At 42.6% G+C, this 17500-nt stretch overlaps 1 protein-coding gene across 1 annotated transcript in view; it reads left to right on the forward strand.

Annotated features, from left to right (window-relative positions):
- Window positions 1–3433, forward strand: part of anks6 (ankyrin repeat and sterile alpha motif domain containing 6) — a gene marked incomplete at its 5' end in the record, with an annotated part of 12548 nt that extends 9115 nt beyond the window's left edge. Inside the window, 4 exons of the mRNA XM_080855624.1 lie at window positions 1098–1165; window positions 2297–2413; window positions 2799–2895; window positions 3289–3433. Coding sequence (XP_080711750.1) covers window positions 1098–1165; window positions 2297–2413; window positions 2799–2895; window positions 3289–3338 — 332 coding nt within the window. The 3' untranslated portion in view covers window positions 3339–3433. The remainder of the gene's footprint in view (window positions 1–1097; window positions 1166–2296; window positions 2414–2798; window positions 2896–3288) is intronic.
- Window positions 3434–17500: the final 14067 nt, after the last annotated feature.

A 17500-nucleotide genomic window follows, 5' to 3' on the forward strand; every position in this document is an offset into this window, starting at 1 on the left:
TCACTGTACCAGGCAGACCGCCAACCAACTCAACCAAAACACCAGCTACAGCCAACTCTCACCAAAACAACTATAGTCCTGCTTCTAGCACAAACTACAGGCCTGCCTCAGCTCTGTTGATCCCCACTCTCCCCACAGTATCCACAGACACATGATGCATGATAAAAGAGCTTTGGATAGTACTTATTCACCATGGGAGCAGGAATCTCATACAGCACCCATGGGCATACAGACATATGAGTAGCCCTCTCTCCGTACTCAGGGACTGGAACACTTTCACTTTTATTTTTATTTTTTAAAAGCATTTAATGCTGTTAAGTGTCAGTAATGAGATTCCTGAGAGGTCTTTCAGTTTAGCTGGCAAAGCATAGCACTGGCATGGCCAACTCAGAGATGGGACATTTTTTCCCACCAGACATGGCATCTAACTTTGTGACAGTGAAAGACAACTTTCAAAGCCAGACACATATACTGTATGCAACTACATGGTCAGGCGTCCAAATACTTTTGTCCATATAGTTTATACACTCTCTATCAAAAGTAGGGGCCTAAAAAAGCGAATAGATTTTCTCAGTTGCTTTGGTAAATTTCTCAAATCATCCTGAACATTTTTAAAGCATTTCTCAAAGGGATACTACAAACAACATGACACAATGGTTTAGCTGCAAAAACCTGTAACCTGTAACCTTTGTCATGCTTTCTAACCAAAATATTTATTCAAGTTGTCAACATAAACGTATGTATACTTATTATTTATATTAAAGGGATTAGCAAATGCTCAAAAGAATGAGATGATTGCTGTTATGATGAGCACAAGTGACTAGATGATGTCCAGGCTGAACAAAGAGTTTTGAGAATTTCTGCTATGATTTGAGAAATGTAGCAAAGTGACTGAGAAAAACTGTATTAACTAATAGATTGTTCTAAATGTTCTTTAAAAACCAGGGGTGCCCTAGTAACACATGACCCTGCCTATGGCATGTTATTTTGATTGCCATGCACCTTCTTGTGGTACAGTATGAGTGACTTTTCATAGGAGTGTGTGCTCATTAGCAAACTGTAATCAAATTTGAATGTACTTTTCTCTCTGTGGGCAGATGAGCTGACAGGCATTTTGAAGAAGCTCTCCCTGGAGAAGTATCAGCCCATATTTGAGGAACAAGAGGTATGGAGCGATTGGTCGAAAATTGCAACCGTATTACACAGTCATAAGTGTGGTTTGCGTCTCTGAGAGAATAGAAGCCCAGAGAACTTTGCCGTGCTACACATGGTCCAATCAATTTAAAGATCCACAACACTCCACTCCACATCTACATCTAAGTGTGTCTTTGTCTCTAAAAGAGCTGGAGGCACAGTCACCCAAAAGATAATCGCTCTCAGCAACGTGCATGATTTTTTTAGAGACATATTTGATGTGACCAGCATAAGGTCAAGACAGCCATGCTAACCCTAACCCTAATACAAAACATTTTAACTGGTTAAACTCATTGGGGGACAAGCAGTAAAGCTGTGTAGGCCTCCATCGGTCTAGCTTTTCTAAAAGAATAAGTCATCAACCGCATGACAGGTATTGACATTTTTAAACACTGATTGGGGACAGTCCCTGATTCTATTCACCAAGTGTCTGTCCAATAGGTGAAAGTTGGTTATGTTTACACATAACATAACTTTTTTTTTAAATCAGGTATCTCTGGAGTAAATGTTGATAACTATTGGATTTTCTGCCATATTAGATTTCATCAAGAACTCTAAAAAGTATTCACAGGCCACAAAATGGGTCAAATCTTCACAGAATTTGGCACAAACGATATTCAGAGCAAGCAAAACCACAATGAGGGTAATTGGCAGGAATAAGCCACCAGGAAGTGAGATCCTATCTCAGCTCTTTGGTGTATGGAACACATTTTGAGTCATTTGACACTAGGGGGAGCTGAAATAAGCAAAAATGGGATTTGGCTAATACTTGTTGATATGTTTGCTTTAGAAATATATACAGTATGTGTGCTTTAGAAATATATATATATTGTGTCTGGTAATACTGTAGGAGTTTCCAAGGCCGAGACATGGTGACTTGTCTTGGCAACCTAATTAATGCGGCCACCATATTGGATTTTATGAAAAGGGTTAGAAATGTTTCTTAGGCCACAAATGTTTTCCAATTGTCACAACATTTTCTCCATCTGACTATTTTGTATACTATTGACACATTGTATACATTATATCTGGATAATATCTCCCCATTGTTGGTCTTTTCCAAAAGTAGTAGATAACTAATTTGCTTGTGTCATGGTGGCAGGTTGACATGGAGGCTTTCCTCACCCTGACGGATGGGGATCTGAAGGAGTTGGGCATCAAGACAGACGGACCCCGACAGCAGATCCTGGCAGCCATCTCTGAACTCAACGCTGGGAAGGTGGGACTTATTTTTTTAGAAATGACTGGATGACTCTGGGTCCTGTGAAAGCTCTTCATGTTTCTTTTGCTGTATTGGCTTGTTGTGTTGCAATATTAAGAAACGAAATCTTGAAGAATAGTAATAATTGATGAGGTATGACCCTTGACAAAACTACGAAAACATACAGTATACATGTATATATTAACGTTTACATGAATGTGTATAATACAACCTGACCAGAGTTAAAATGATTGTTCATGAGAGCCTTATTGAAAAACCCTGAGTATCATACAGTGTTATGCACCTAAAATCATCCATAACCATTACAAATTATAATAATGTTAATGTTTTGACATTGCACTGGAGCGTTGGGATTATGCTGATGCATGAACTGGTTTTACAGGGGAGGGAGAGGCAGATCTTGCAGGAAACCATCCACAACTTCCAGTCATCGTTTGGGAGCAGCGCCAGTAACCCTCGGCCTCCAGGCTATCCTCGCTGTGAGTCTTCCTTCAGTCGCTCCACAAAAGCACAGAATATCTACATATATAAATAAGTAAATGTCTGGCTCCATGCAGAGGAGGGGCATTCCTGGAAGGTGGATTTTGAAGTCTATCGTCTGTCCAGGAGATATCAACACAAACCATATCAACAGCACATAAATCCTGCACTTCATATTGTTTACATCATCAACTGAATAAAGTTTTGAAACTTGAGTCGAGTTAAACACACACCAAACATCGGCCCTCCTTACAAAATGTATATAAGCGTTTTTTTGGATAACCAAGCACATTTAAGTGAGCTGTTATAGAACACATTTTCTAATGTGTTTACCTTTTCATGTATCTCATATATAATTATGTATGTTACTTCATCCTATCCTGATCTCTCAGCTCCAACAGGGTGGACCAGGCACCAGGTGCGCAGTCCTAACAAGAGGTAGCATCAGCGACCAATCACAGACGGAGTTTTCCCAACAGGAGGCCTCTGAAGTCATGTGACCCTGCTCCAAGGGTCTGATTAGGGCACGAGGTCTTCCTGGACGCCAGTGTCCCAGAGCACCTCAGTGTGTGTGAGGACACTGCAGCTCAATGCTTTCCAGCCCTCTGCCCCCCCCTCTCCCAAATCAAGGGGTCTCTCCAGTGACAGAGTTGGGCAGCACTCGGGGTGGTGGGGGTTAGGGGTTAATGCCACCCCTTCACGTTTCACAGTCAGCGCAAGATAAATGGGGAAAATACATGGTTGTCCTCACTCGTAACAGGCACCAGGTGGCGATAGAGAGTCTGCGAAAGTTGCCTAAGGAGCCAGCAAGGTCATTTTAGGTTATCTCCAGTAAGAGTATCATATGGTGGGTGCCATATGTGGCTGGAATGCTTAGGGGGTCATTGAGATGGGCACACAGTGAAACCACGGATGGAAGAGTTGGAAGGAAGGGGGCAGAGGTTATGCTTTTAGATGGACGATATGGGGAAGAATGAAAGAGTGATAGAAAGAGAATATTGTAATTTGTGTTAGGTAGAAAAATGTTTTATGTGTGTGTCAATATTATTGTTGGTAATGTATCAAGTAGTCACTTGTACAAAAGCGGAATCGTTTTGTTGATAAGTGTCAGCTCTGAACATTGTTAAATACTCAAATAAAAATAAATGTTAACCCTTTCAACCATATTTCCATTTCAGTCTCTCTTTCTCTCTTTCTCTTTCTCTCTTTCTCTCTTTCTCTCACAGTCACACACACACACACACACACACACACACACCCACCCTTCTCAATCATCCTCAGAGAAGGCAGACAGACCTTGCATCTCTCTGTCTGTGTAGGAGTTTCCCTTCTGGTTTTGATAAGTGACTCAGTGTGACCAACCCCATATCTTCACCATTCAGATGGATTCATGGAATTATGCTGTACATCTATATGAAATATCGCACGGCCACATAGAAATCCGTAGAGTCAATATGTCTAGCACCTAAAAGCCTCTGGCACACAAAGAGAGTCAGGAGACATGTCAGGTATGAGATCACTGTTCCTCTTGACATGAAGGCCCTTTTGATTTGTGGCTGTGTAGCTCTCTCTTACCGCTAGTTGCTAGGGTATGGTGTGGGAAGATGGAGGTAATCAAACCCATAAATGCTGAGTCATACTTTGCCCCATCAGATGCTGTGAGGAACCTCAAAAGTCCACTAGGTGGAGACAATCCACCTACAGAACCACCAGCGCTTTGCCGTGTCCAAGTCTAGGTGCTCTGTCATCTAATTACACTTCTTAGGATTGCCTCTGATGCAAATAGGGTGGGTTTGAATGGGAACCACAACTCTTTGTTCCAGTTCACTCTTGGAACTTTTTCTGAGACGTGCCGTTTTTTGAGGCCCCTCGGACTATGATTAAATGAGGAAAGACAACGAACTGAGAATTTAGGGTTTGTCATCTCAACAGTGGCCATGGATACAGTGTGTCCCTCTTGCCTACCTTGTGCTATTAGTTATTAAACAATAAATCTGACTGCTTGGCAATATGTAACCAACAGTTAATCACAATCACAAAATCCAAACTCTTCAAAAATATTCAAAAGAAGAAGTGTAATGAAAGATGGAGACCTCTGTAGTTTCACATCTTATAAATTCGCACGTACACAGTTTGACCCGGTTTCGACTTTTCCTTCAATTTTGGTTGTATACTCTATGGTCCTGCAGCTGATTCCTCACAGAACTACAAGTGAGAGATTCCCACCATTGGAGTCAAATTCCTATGTTTTCCTATGTTTTGTTGTGTTGTTGCTCATTCAGACAATAGTTTCAGCTGACTGCACTGAAAATGTGAGTTGACATTACTAGTTTAAAAAGAGGTGATGAGGGCCTCACAGATACTGTGCGTCAGAAGTCATCATAAGATTTTAATATTACATAAGCATCTCTCCCTCCTATCCATGCTCATCACCTGACAGAACCTTCCATTCACCTTCCTCTACCTCCTGCACTCTGGGTGAACTTTCTCCTGGAGTTGACAGGGCAAGACAGTGGTGGAACGGTGCCCGTTACTGTAAGCTCATGCTGTGCTGCCTGTACATCTCCTGTGTGCATCTCATTACTTTAATTTGCTCCTTGTCAAAACATTCAACCTATTTCTTCTTTGATTTAAACGTGTGAGAGTTTTATCTCTCACAAAGTCATTCACACAGCTCCTGTGCTGTTGGGCAGTATCTGAGTGTGTCCATGTGTATGTATGTGTGTGTGTGTCCATGTGTATGTATGTGTGTGTGTGTGTGTGTGTGTGTGTGTGTGTGTGGGTGTGTGTGTGTGTGTGTGTGTGTATGTGTGTGTGTGTGTGTGTGTGTGTGCGTGTGTGTGTGTATGTGTGTGTGTGTCCATGTGTATGTATGTGTGTGTGTGTCCATGTGTATGTATGTGTGTGTGTGTGTGTGTGTGTGTGTGTGTGTGTGTGGGTGTGTGTGTGTGTGTGTGTGTGTATGTGCGTGTGTGTGTGTGTGTGTGTGCGTGTGTGTGTGTATGTGTGTGTGTGTGTGTGTGTGTGTATGTGTGTGTGTGTGTGTGTGTGTGTGTGTGTGTGTGTGAGTGTGTGTGTGTGTGTGTATGTCTTTCCAACTCCACGAGCCAACACACAGCATTGTCATGAGGTGTGTGTACACACTAAGCAGGTTCCACGGTCCAATCTCTAAAGCACCACACACATACATACACACACACACACATACACACACACACGTAGAGTAGCGGTAGGGGTTACACTTCTCTCCAGGCCCCCCAGTGCTGCTCCTTAAGCTGCCTAAGCCATTTTATAACCCAAACAGCTTAACAATGAGCTGTACTTAAAGCATGTACGAGGGAATTGTCAGGCTCAACAAAAGGACACCCTGGGCAAGGGCATAGTGGAAATATACCTGTGAATTGGATTTGGTATTGAGTTTTGGAATAGGTTTGTCCTGGACGAATGGTTTAAACATGGGGATGTTGTGCTCAATAGGGGGGTTAGAGTATTACTGTGTGACTTTTATTTTGACACTGCATATGGCATAAGGTAACCCTCTTATCTGAAACAGCACCATATATGTAGCTTTCAAAATACCCTGTGGAGACCAGAAGTGAAGCGGTGAGGAGGAGCTCAAAGCCAATCAGAGAAGCAGAGTTTATATTTATTAAGAACAAAACCACAGAGGAAGGCTCAGAGACAGGAGGATCCCCTGAGTGATGGGATTTAGCCATGTTACTCTGGTGACCTGCACAGATACCACAGAGATACTGGAGAGCTTGTGTGTGTGAGTGTGTGTGTGTGTGTGTGTTTGTGTGTGTGTGTGTGTTTGTGTGTGTGTGTGTGTGTGTGTGTGTTTGTGTGTGTGTGTGTGTGTGTGTGTGTGTGTGTGTGTGTGTTTTTGTCGCGTGTGAGGATGAAGAAATCAAATCTCTATTTTATTTGATGGCTTGTGTGTGTTTTTTAAAAAGGTGAGAATTCTTTAATTAAGAAACTCATAACTCTGAGGGTCATGGTTGACATATTTAGAAGTAGTACAGAGAAGTCTATTGATTTGTTTCATCCAGAAAAAACTTTACTTTTTGCAGGAGTACAAAGGTATTACACGGAGCAAAGCAAAAATGTACGCACTTCATATTACTTAATGCCGGTGCCTGATGCTCATGTTGAATTAAATGTTTTTTACTTTAGACTTGGTTAGCTTATGCATTACTCAGTGCCCGTAAAGGAAATCTGAATGTATTTCCAAGCATGACCAAAATGACTAAATGCTCAAAGTAGCTTCAAATAAAGACACAAGACAGACAGACACTTCACAAAGACAGTTTCCATTCTGTGCCATAGCTTCTTCTCCCTGTGATTCATCCTTTATGTCAATGGCCCCTGTTGTTGAATGAGGGTGATTACTCAGTGTTAAAGGCATTTGCTTCCAGGATACACTTAGACAGACTCATTATCCCTTTATTCATTCAGGGGCAGTACCCACTGACAGGCAGGATACATTTGGAGTAAATTAGATGGTTTCTGTGACATGTGTTCTAATGAGGACACAACTATCCCTTTGCGAGATTAGTTTTGGATGTTTTGAAAATGTATTGAATCCTTTGGGCTTACCAAGGAATTCATTTATGTGGGTGTTTTTGCGTGTGTGTGTATCCACTGACCATACAAAAGTATATAGGTGAGGATACAGGTACCATGATCAACTTGTACATCCAGTCAAAGACTGATTAACTCTCCTTCAGCTGTGAAACGCTTGTGTAGAGTCTGTTCAACAATAATTGATTCAATCCTTTATGATTTTCTGATTCAGAAAAGCATGGAGTCAGGTCTGAAGTAAGTACAGTAGTGTAGTAAGTAAAGTGTGCTTAAGCCTCAGTTTGATATTCAATTAGTGCTATTTCAATTCTGTTCAACTTTTATTTGTTTTTAATTGTTGTTCAATTGTTATCTCCGGTGAGAAAATAAATGTCTCTGCTACGGAGAAAGCCCACTTAGGATGATGGACCTCCGACGTGTCTCTATGACCGAGACACTGTTAATTCTGATGTATGCTGATCTGGCACATGTCTATGTCAGGATTTCCCAGTGTGACTCTTTGATCAATGCTTCTTTCTCTCTCTTTTTCTCTTTCTTGCATGTTTCTCTTTCTCTCTTTCTCTGTGTGGCTCCACATAGTATGCAATGTGAATGGGCACACACACACACACGCATGTGCACACACACACACACACACACACTCTCTCTCTCTTTGCTTCTTTCTTTTATTCTCTCCCTATCCCTTCACTGTCCCTTTTTTACTCCCATCACATGTTCAGTGTGTGTGTGTGTGTGTGTGTGTGTGTGTGTGTGTGTGTGTGTGTGTGTGTGTGTGTGTGTGTGTGTGTGTGTGTGTGTGTGTGTGCACATGTGCATAAACCTTAAACATGTGTATCTGTGAGTTTGCTGGCAAGCTAGCACATACATGTCTTTCTTGCTACTGTGATCAGAACTCTGGGTCTTTAGTGACGCCTTCATTCCAAGCTGAAAAACACAGTGCGCATGCATGCAGAACATATGAGGATTAGCCCACTAGAATGGACAGTAAGGTTTCAGAAATTCAGAAATTCAAATCAGAGAACTAACGTCAGTGAAAGAACAAAATCTACGTCTTTATCTGTTAATACACAGAATGACATCAGACATCAACGTCTTGTCATCACTGTATCAGTGGTCAATGGCAAAGAGGGCACCGCTTTTTTTAGATATTGCCCTATTTAAGAATTCCAGAATGAGTGTTTGCCTGCGGGGCTGATGAACTTGCTGACCTATATTTGCACAGCTTTACAACTTTACGCTTTGCATATTTTTGCCCAATTATGAATGATTGCAAACGCCTGTATTTATTTTCTATTTATCAGATTATATATTTATAAAGCCATATGGCTGTCAAGTGACGGAAGAGTGAGTGAACATGAGGTCATGCTGAGTACACACTGAGACCCAGAGTTAAATCAATGTGAGTATTTATATGCAGCGTCCATCTACAAGTCCTCTCAAGTTTTAGTATACACAGTATGATACAGTGTGAGTCCTCACGCTATGAAATAATAGACTTTGACTAGATATGGATAGGAGTAAAATATTGATAACATTACTGTAATATGAATCAAACAACCATGAGCATATGTCTCAGGATTGTACAGTTTGCGGAACTGATCTGAGCCCAAGAGAAATTCCCCACAACACTGAAAAAATGCTTCCTCGGAGCAATCTCAGCGTTATCACTGTCATGACCCATGTAGCCACAGAGGCGTCAAATAGGCCTGGTACGCCCCATGTGTGGTCATGCATCCGAGGCTCTGTGAGCAGAAAACATTCCACCACTGAGTCATCAGTTCTCGTCCCACCCCCCCATCCCTAAAACTCAAGGCATGGAGAAGCTTGTGAATTATCATTGTGACCCCTTACCACCCTCTGCCCCTGCCCCCATTGCTTCACCCACCGACCCCTACCCCCCACCACCACCCCCATGTCAATCTGGATTACTCTGTTTTCCTCTTGAAATCCCAGATGACTGCCCACGGCCCTTCTGTGGGAGGGTCATGTGAGGATCCTGCCCATGTTAAACCAGGTCAATGCAGCACCACCACACTTAGCCCATCCTCATCACAGCTTCACAGCACATTTGTGTGTGTGTGTGTGTGTGTGTGTGTGTGTGTGTGTGTGTGTGTGTGTGTGTGTGTGTGTGTGTGTGTGTGTGTGTGTGTGTGTGTGTGTGTGTGTGTGTGTGTATGTGTGTGTGTGTTGTGTGTGGGTGTGAATGTAGGCTAGAACTTATTTCTGTTTTATTTCCACTCATATCCTGAAAAAAAGTCTTACTGATTGCCTGATGCAACACAATTCCAGCCCTCTCACCCCTTAAGAGACAGAATCTGCTATCAACAGAAACTTTTACAATAGACCACACATGGCTTTCAGTATATGTTTTACTGTAAGCTTTAAAGCTGTTGCCTCCCATGAAATGATCTGGATTTAATTTGTTTGCAAACAGAGGGCTTTATCAATGACAGGGAGATAACACTGACTCTCTGAAAGTGGATGCTGTTAGCAGGCCGGCCCCACAGGCAAATTAACCAATGGCAGCACACTGTCATCCACAGGGCTCGCTAGCCGCTAACTGTAGGCAGGTTGCGTGCGAAGGCTTAGCCTGGCCACGGTCACAGGAGAGCTTATCGATGCTTAAGTTGAGGCTAATCTTCAGAAGACTATGGATAGGGATGCAATGGGATTTGTGCTGACACAAACCACGGCTCCTGCAGCAGCAAAAGACGTTGTTGTGGAGTTCGCCACTTGATCTGTCAAAACACCAGAACTCTATCCCGAGCTGATGTTACAGCATGCCAAGTGAAGCAGGGTAGTGTGTGTGTGTGTGTGTGTGGGGGGGGTGGGGGGGGGGGGTGGGGGGGGGAGTGTCAAGGGGGTGGGGGCGATGCTGTCAGCTCCCTGACTGCGAGTCACTCAGAGGCAGTGGTTCTGATCTAAATTGTGCCTGACTGAGGTGGAGAGTGATCAAAATATTGCCCTTAATAATGCATCAGGTATCGGTGAAGTGCCATGCGATGCATGCAATGCCATTCAGCTGCAATAATACACAGCTTCACCAAAAAAGGGCGAGACATCTTTTGTGACATAGTATGCCATGGAAACTACACATTCACCACAAATGTAAGGGTTAATCTATTAACAGAAAAATAATATAACTTTTATTGCAACTAAACAGTTCAGTTCATTCAGTAAGAGAGCTGACAATGGAACAGGCTTGTCCATAATCTGCAGCAGATTTGCTCTATGGTCGACTTCCATCTCGCTACACGGCACATTCTCTCTCAAATGATCTTGTGGCAGTGAAGCAGCCTCTTTCTGCTACTTTTTCTGATTCGCTCGTGGCCCTTGCTTGCTGAAATCAAGAGAGAAACCCACAGTTGAATGGATCTACAGGAGCGGAGCTAGATCAGGACAAGACTCTGCCCAAAACAAATGTTTTTCATTGCGAATGTTTCATTACAGCGCAGTAAAGTACACAGTCCCTGTGCTTGTGTTGATACGGCCTTTGTGGCACACGTGCACTTCCCATCCCTTGTCTTACCTTGCCTGTGATGCTCTTGTTGTTGCAGCCTTGGGGCTGTGGCCGCTGATCTGAGGGGCCTGATCTGAGTGAGGGAGACAGGTATCACGCTCTGGCACCTCCTGCTGTAAATCATTATTTCATGAACCCCGCCACGGTCTCATCTTCCTCTCAGCAATGAAATATGCAGGGATGGGAATAGCAGTTAAGAGTGTGTGTGTGTGTGTGTTTGTGTGTGTGGCCTCACACACACACACAGAAACAAACAATTATAAACATCCTACATTTAACTGTTTCCAAGAGGACCACCCTTCTGATTGTATTTTCCTTGCATTAACCAACTCTTGCAAGGGATCTTCACCGGCTTGCTCGTGGAGGACTTGTGGAAGCCCACTGATTTAGGCACACATATTGGAATTATACCCTGAAAATGCAAAACTCATGCAGATTTACAGTTGTGTTTGCAACATCTTTAAGCACATACTAGCCATGTCAATCATTTGATCATTATGGGGAAGAAATAAGTTGCAAAAGTGTGCAATTATACTTGTAAAGTTAACACAGTCTACAGACAGAAAGTAAAGGTGTGAGCATGTGAAATAATAATGAATATGAATGCAGCCCTGTGGAAAGTTTCTGATTCTATCGCAGGCAGTCAACAATAGAAAGCATGATACAATGAGACTCATATATCGCTACATAATGGCAAAACACGTTCACCGGGTTCGCTTTGCTTCTAACTTTTGAGTTCGACTCGACCCTACCCGTCCCGCTGTTCCGATTGAAAGACAAGTGAATAGGCTATTAGTGGATACAATCTAGCAGGATTTTTTTTCTCAAAGATTATGTTGAGTAAATGAAAAGGCCACGCATCTATTTATTTAGGATACAAAATCACACAGCATCTGTCGGAAGGAAAAGCTGACCGCCAACTGAACCCATCTAAAAGGATTTGCCTACATAGTCTAATGTAGATCACGACCTACGAAGGAGCCGAGGGATTTATTTAGATTTCCAACGCATAGATTTCCGCCATCTTAAAACAACCGTAAATTAATCGTTTAATGTCGTATTAATTGGTGCTATTAATAAAACAATGACATCCAGAGGCAGGTTCTATTTTTAACCTTCAAACGCACCATCGGCACAAAGGCTTCACCCCTACTCAAAGTAAAAAGTCATCCGAGCAATCCGTATTGGGGTCTTCCAGGCATGGTGCTAGATTTATAAAACACAAAGTTGATACGTTTTCAATGAAATGGTGGTCCAAAATATCCGATCCATATTAAACGAAGCGTCGGACACCGAAGAGTAACTCCCTGTAAATTCGACTTCATAGGAGATTTGTAGAGGAGAGATTTGCGTGTGATCCCTCCCCTTGCTCTGCTCTTACAAAAAAAAAAAACAGAAGCGTGCGTGCGTGTGTGTGTGTGTGTGTGTGCGTAACGCGCGCGCGCAGTTTGTGAGGCAGAATTGCGTGCGAAGAGCTCGACTTGTCATTCGGAGGAATCTGCCACCTGAAACGCGAGGAAGTGAGCGGCGACTCAATTGGGTATAAAGCATCAACCACATCTGCCTCGAGCATTGCAAACTGATGAAAACATCAGTTTGGAGTTGCTTGACTTTCTCTGGCTCGCTCCTCTGGAATAAGTCTCCATTTATGCAACCATAAACATCTATCATTTCTCCTTGTCAATTGATACCCAATATTGCCATTATACTGGAACTTAGAATTTCTGACAGGGAATCCTGGTAAGTTTATTTTGTTATTTTGTTCATGCTAACTATGTGGAATAATTTTGAAGCCTTATGCTTTACTTGTTTGCTTATTGTGGGTCAAGCGCTTTTCGAAGCTTTTCAGCGATTGGCTCCTCACTGTAAACAACAACCGCATGGTGCAACAGTGACTTACTTTAAACCCCGAGAGTTTCAATATTCTTAATTTACATTATTATGTTTTCTTTTATTCCGACCCCTAAGTTACAATTTATTGCAATTGCAAAGTCTTCATTGATGTCCCCAGTTTCTAAATTACAGCTACAGTTTAGGACTTGACGCTTTTCTGTGAAATATCATGTCTTTACAAAACATGGCATTTGCGTGTCTTTTCAGCGCACCTGTTACATACAAGGAGCGCCACACCATGATACCACCCGGAGACTGCATGTATGCCGGTAGGAAAAGACGGAAACCGGTTCAAAAACAGTTGAGTATGATATATGTTTATGGAACAAACTGTTTGGTTGAAATGATATAGCGATGAGAAGTGACCGATGTTGAATTGGACGCATCCTCCCATAAGTTGACAAGTTTAAAAAGTTTTCGTGACACATGAACCGGATATGTAATATAAAAATATGCGAAATGTTAGTTCTTACCAGTAATTAATGCTACTTCTTCCGACTACGGAGAAGAATAAAAACATACCTTCAAAAACAACTTAATCTTTTGAACTATCTAAAACCACAAGCAATGATTTATTCATGCGGGAGTACTCAAGCCTGTCTGATATATGTTTATTATTAGTAGTAGTATTAGTATTATTATCAGTGCTGCTACACTTTCTAAAAATTTCTGAAAGGTTAGGTGAGTAATGAAATTGAAACACTACACAGGCTCTTTTAAGTCCTGCCTCCGTGAATTTTGGATGCAAACATTTGTGAGGAAGGGAGAAAATACTTGTAATTTAATCTGTCGATCATGTGGTTTATCTCAGCTACTGCAGCCTTTGAGTAATCAGATAGTTTGGAAGTCTTTAATGATGAACTGAAGGACTCCAGGACTCAGTGTATGAGAGACACGCTGTGTATTCAAAATCCTCTGCTACCTTTTGAAACAGTTTGGGAGTAAATAATGTCAGCGTTTTCTTTTGGTTGTTTTTGGGTGGGTAGGGTGTCTCTTCCGAGAATTCCAAGGTCACTGGCTCTGTCCTCCAATTTTTCAAAGATCTGTCTTGATAATAGAGACACTACATAGCATTCTTTACAATTACATGCACGTTTTGACCAGTGTGCCTTTTTTCATACATCACACCAAAACTAGTAAAAGTACTCCCTAAAAGGTCCCTAATGGAACAGAGTTCACCCAACATTTTCTGGACAGGCATGGCCTTGTGGATATTATATCAACCAACTTGCAGATAACTTGCTCGCTTCAGTGTGTTCAGTTTGTTAAATGCAGCGCCAGGGAAACGGGGCCCTGTCCTGTGACTTTGGGGGACACTTCTCGGGGGCCAGCGAATGACGCCTGTGCCACTCCGAGGGGGTTTATTTAAAGATGCGACGCGAGGCGACGTCCATGTGGAAGAAATCAGACTCTTCCCCCTCCACCCCACATCCATAGGCAGCCTCCCTGGGTCACCACTGAGAGAGAGAAAGAGAGAGAAGGTGGGGGGAGGAGGAACCGCGGACTACTGGGGCTGTTCCTGTTGCAGTCCCTGCCTGAGTGCGTCAGTGGATAGCCGCCCAGGGAAGCTGTTCTGAGTTCAGGCACCTGTTACAGCAGTCAGAGAGTTTGCCCTCAGAGAGATTTGAGGACAGGATTGGCAAAAGGGGCTTGTGCCTATCGGAGGGGATTTGACCTGCTCTGGGGTCAGCAGTTTGGCCCGGGGAGAAGCAGTAGTGTTTATATCACAGTGTTTACGTGGACAGTCAATCTCAGATTATATATTGCCTTGGCGACATACTAGGTTGTCTTCATTCAATTTCCATGTCAAAACTAAAAGTTTCATCTTTTGTGGAAGTTTATCTGTGAGTTTCTGTAAAGGCAAAATAGAGAGATTTTCACAGGCAGATTAATTCACTTCATAGATGCGATAAAAAAACTATCATACCGTGCTTTCAAGCATACAGGTGGGGATGGACATAAGCCCAGATCATCGTCCAGCAGAGCTTGAAATCTCGTAACCTCCCCTTCAACTTCTGTGTTAAAGTCGTGACCTTTCTCCCCAGTAATCGACTCCTCCTGTCAACACCTTTTCACTGAATCAGTGAAGTGCCAATCAAACACACTGTAGAACATTTGAAGGTTAGTTTTCTGACTCACACTGTTTTCCAGGAAATCGGTGCCGGTGAACGAGAAGACCAACCCGTCCAAGCGGCACAGGGACCGGCTGAATGCGGAGCTGGACCGGCTGGCCAGCCTGCTGCCGTTCTCCCCCGACATCATCACCAAACTGGATAAACTCTCCGTCCTGCGCCTCAGCGTCAGCTATCTCAGGGTCAAGAGCTTCTTCCACGGTAAGGCCCAGCTCTCTGACATTTAATGGCTAAGCGTGTCAAACCCCTGCTTTCTATTTAGTACTGATCTATCTATCTAACTAACTAACTAACCCAGTAATTACAGTTATATCGTGTAAGGAGTACGGAGTGAAAGGAGGCAGTTAGCAGGCGATATAACTGTAATTATTGGGTTAGTTAGTTAGATAGATAGATAGTAAAGTAATGATGGAATGTGTAAGGAAACATAATGAAGAGAGCAGAGTTTGTTTGTTAATGCTTTGTTCACTAGACATCTGTCATTTTCAGCATTTGTTATCATAGGTGTCCGGGTAAACCTATAATTAACATACAGTTGTGTAGCAATTCACCCAGGACATAAAAGCTAGTTTTTTTGTGAATAGCAGTGATCATAAGAGCTGATATTTTTGCCTACTGTGAGGATTTCTGGAGATGGTGTTTTCCAATGTCTTCACTTCCCTTTGATTTATACCGCAAACCGGTGTTCTTCAAACACATAAATAGTCATCTTCCTGTGTCATTACCATTTCTCATTTGTACGGATAGTCCAAGGCTAACACCACTGTGGTGACAATACAATAACAGTACTAACAACAAAGCCCACTGGGTATATTACAGCCCAGGCATACTGCTATAATTATCCACAACAACAGTCTGATATATAGTGGCAGTACCATAAACAAGGTAATAGTGGCACGTAAGAGTTTGACCAGGCAGAAACAACATGAAGAATATACACATCTGGGCAGAACATGGTTAGAATTAAGGAAAGTTCTAGAACTGGAGCTAGTAAATATTCTTACACTTTTGACAGTTGGTAGTTTTTTGTTGCCTTCAAGTATGCAAGCTTATAATGTTTTGGCGTACAAGACTTGTGATTTTGAATAGAGCGCTAAGATGTGTTAACAATCTATGACATTGGAGATATTGCCAAACCATTTTTCAAGTCAATTCAATGCATTATAGGAATTCTAAGATGGTTTATCACTCTCAAGGTGGAACTCATGAACATGTGATTCCTGTATGAGGCACCAGAACTGCATGCCTACAGGCCCTTCATAAATACACAAATAAAACTCATAAAATGTTTATTTTAATTTAAATAAGGCTTGGCTACTGCTCTATCCCTCTCCTTCTCGTCTCCACAGCCTAAAAGGGAAGACATGAGTTGAAAGAGGGCCTTTCTTCTTGCCATGTTAATGTTCATGAAACAATTAAGAGTGGAGACCGTTAAGTGCTTGAGATGTCGGCTGAAAAGCTGCAGCGCGGTTTGTGGGCCATGGAGAATGGGGGGGGGGGGGGGGGGGCCTGTGATCCTCTCTGCTCACTTGCCTCAGGCTGTTCCTCAATCTTTGATATGCTGTGGGTAAAATGAACTAAGTATGGATGTATGGATATTAGCTTCACTCATACTAGATCAAAACACACACACACACACACACACACACACACACACACACACACACACACACAGAGACACACACGCAAACACACACGCACACACACTCTCTCACACACACACACACACACACACACACACACACACTCTCTCACACACACACACACACACACACACACACACATGAGCATACATATATACATACATACTTATGCATTTACACAGAGATAGAGGCCACATGACAAATCTTCCCATGTGTTACTCATGCTTGCATGACTCTGAATTAAACATCTTACATAAAAACAAAAGCTCGATTATCAATCCTTTGGTTGCTTCCCTGGGCTATTTCTGTGTTTGTATTCTCTGGTGTGAAAGTGTGGCTTACTGTGCGGGAGCGCATAAGTGAAGCTATCTCTTTCCGTGTCCGTGTCTGTCTCTCCACACTACCCTCAGTTGGAGTACCCCTGTTAGCACCCGCCCCTGATTCCTCTCAATTATTAAGTGAGCACTTCATGAAAACACCTAAAAACATTTTGCAGCTAGCAGCCTCTGTGGCCCCCTGAAACACACACATGCACACACTCGCACACACACACACACACACACACACACACACACACACACACACACACACACAAACAGAGAGAGAGAGAGAGAGAGTGCGCTCCAGGGACCAAATTAGAGCTGGCTTTTAAATGACAGCAGCAAAATCCTCTCTCTGAAACATGTTCATCTCTCTCTCTCACACACACACACACACACACACACACACACACACACACACACACACACACACACAAACACACTCACTCTCTCTCTCTCTTTTTCCTTCTTTTTTCTTTCTGTCTTTTTAGCTTTCTCTTGTATGTGTAACCCCC

This window comes from Sprattus sprattus, assembly GCF_963457725.1.
Source record: "Sprattus sprattus genome assembly, chromosome: 17".
Taxonomy (NCBI): domain Eukaryota; kingdom Metazoa; phylum Chordata; class Actinopteri; order Clupeiformes; family Clupeidae; genus Sprattus; species Sprattus sprattus.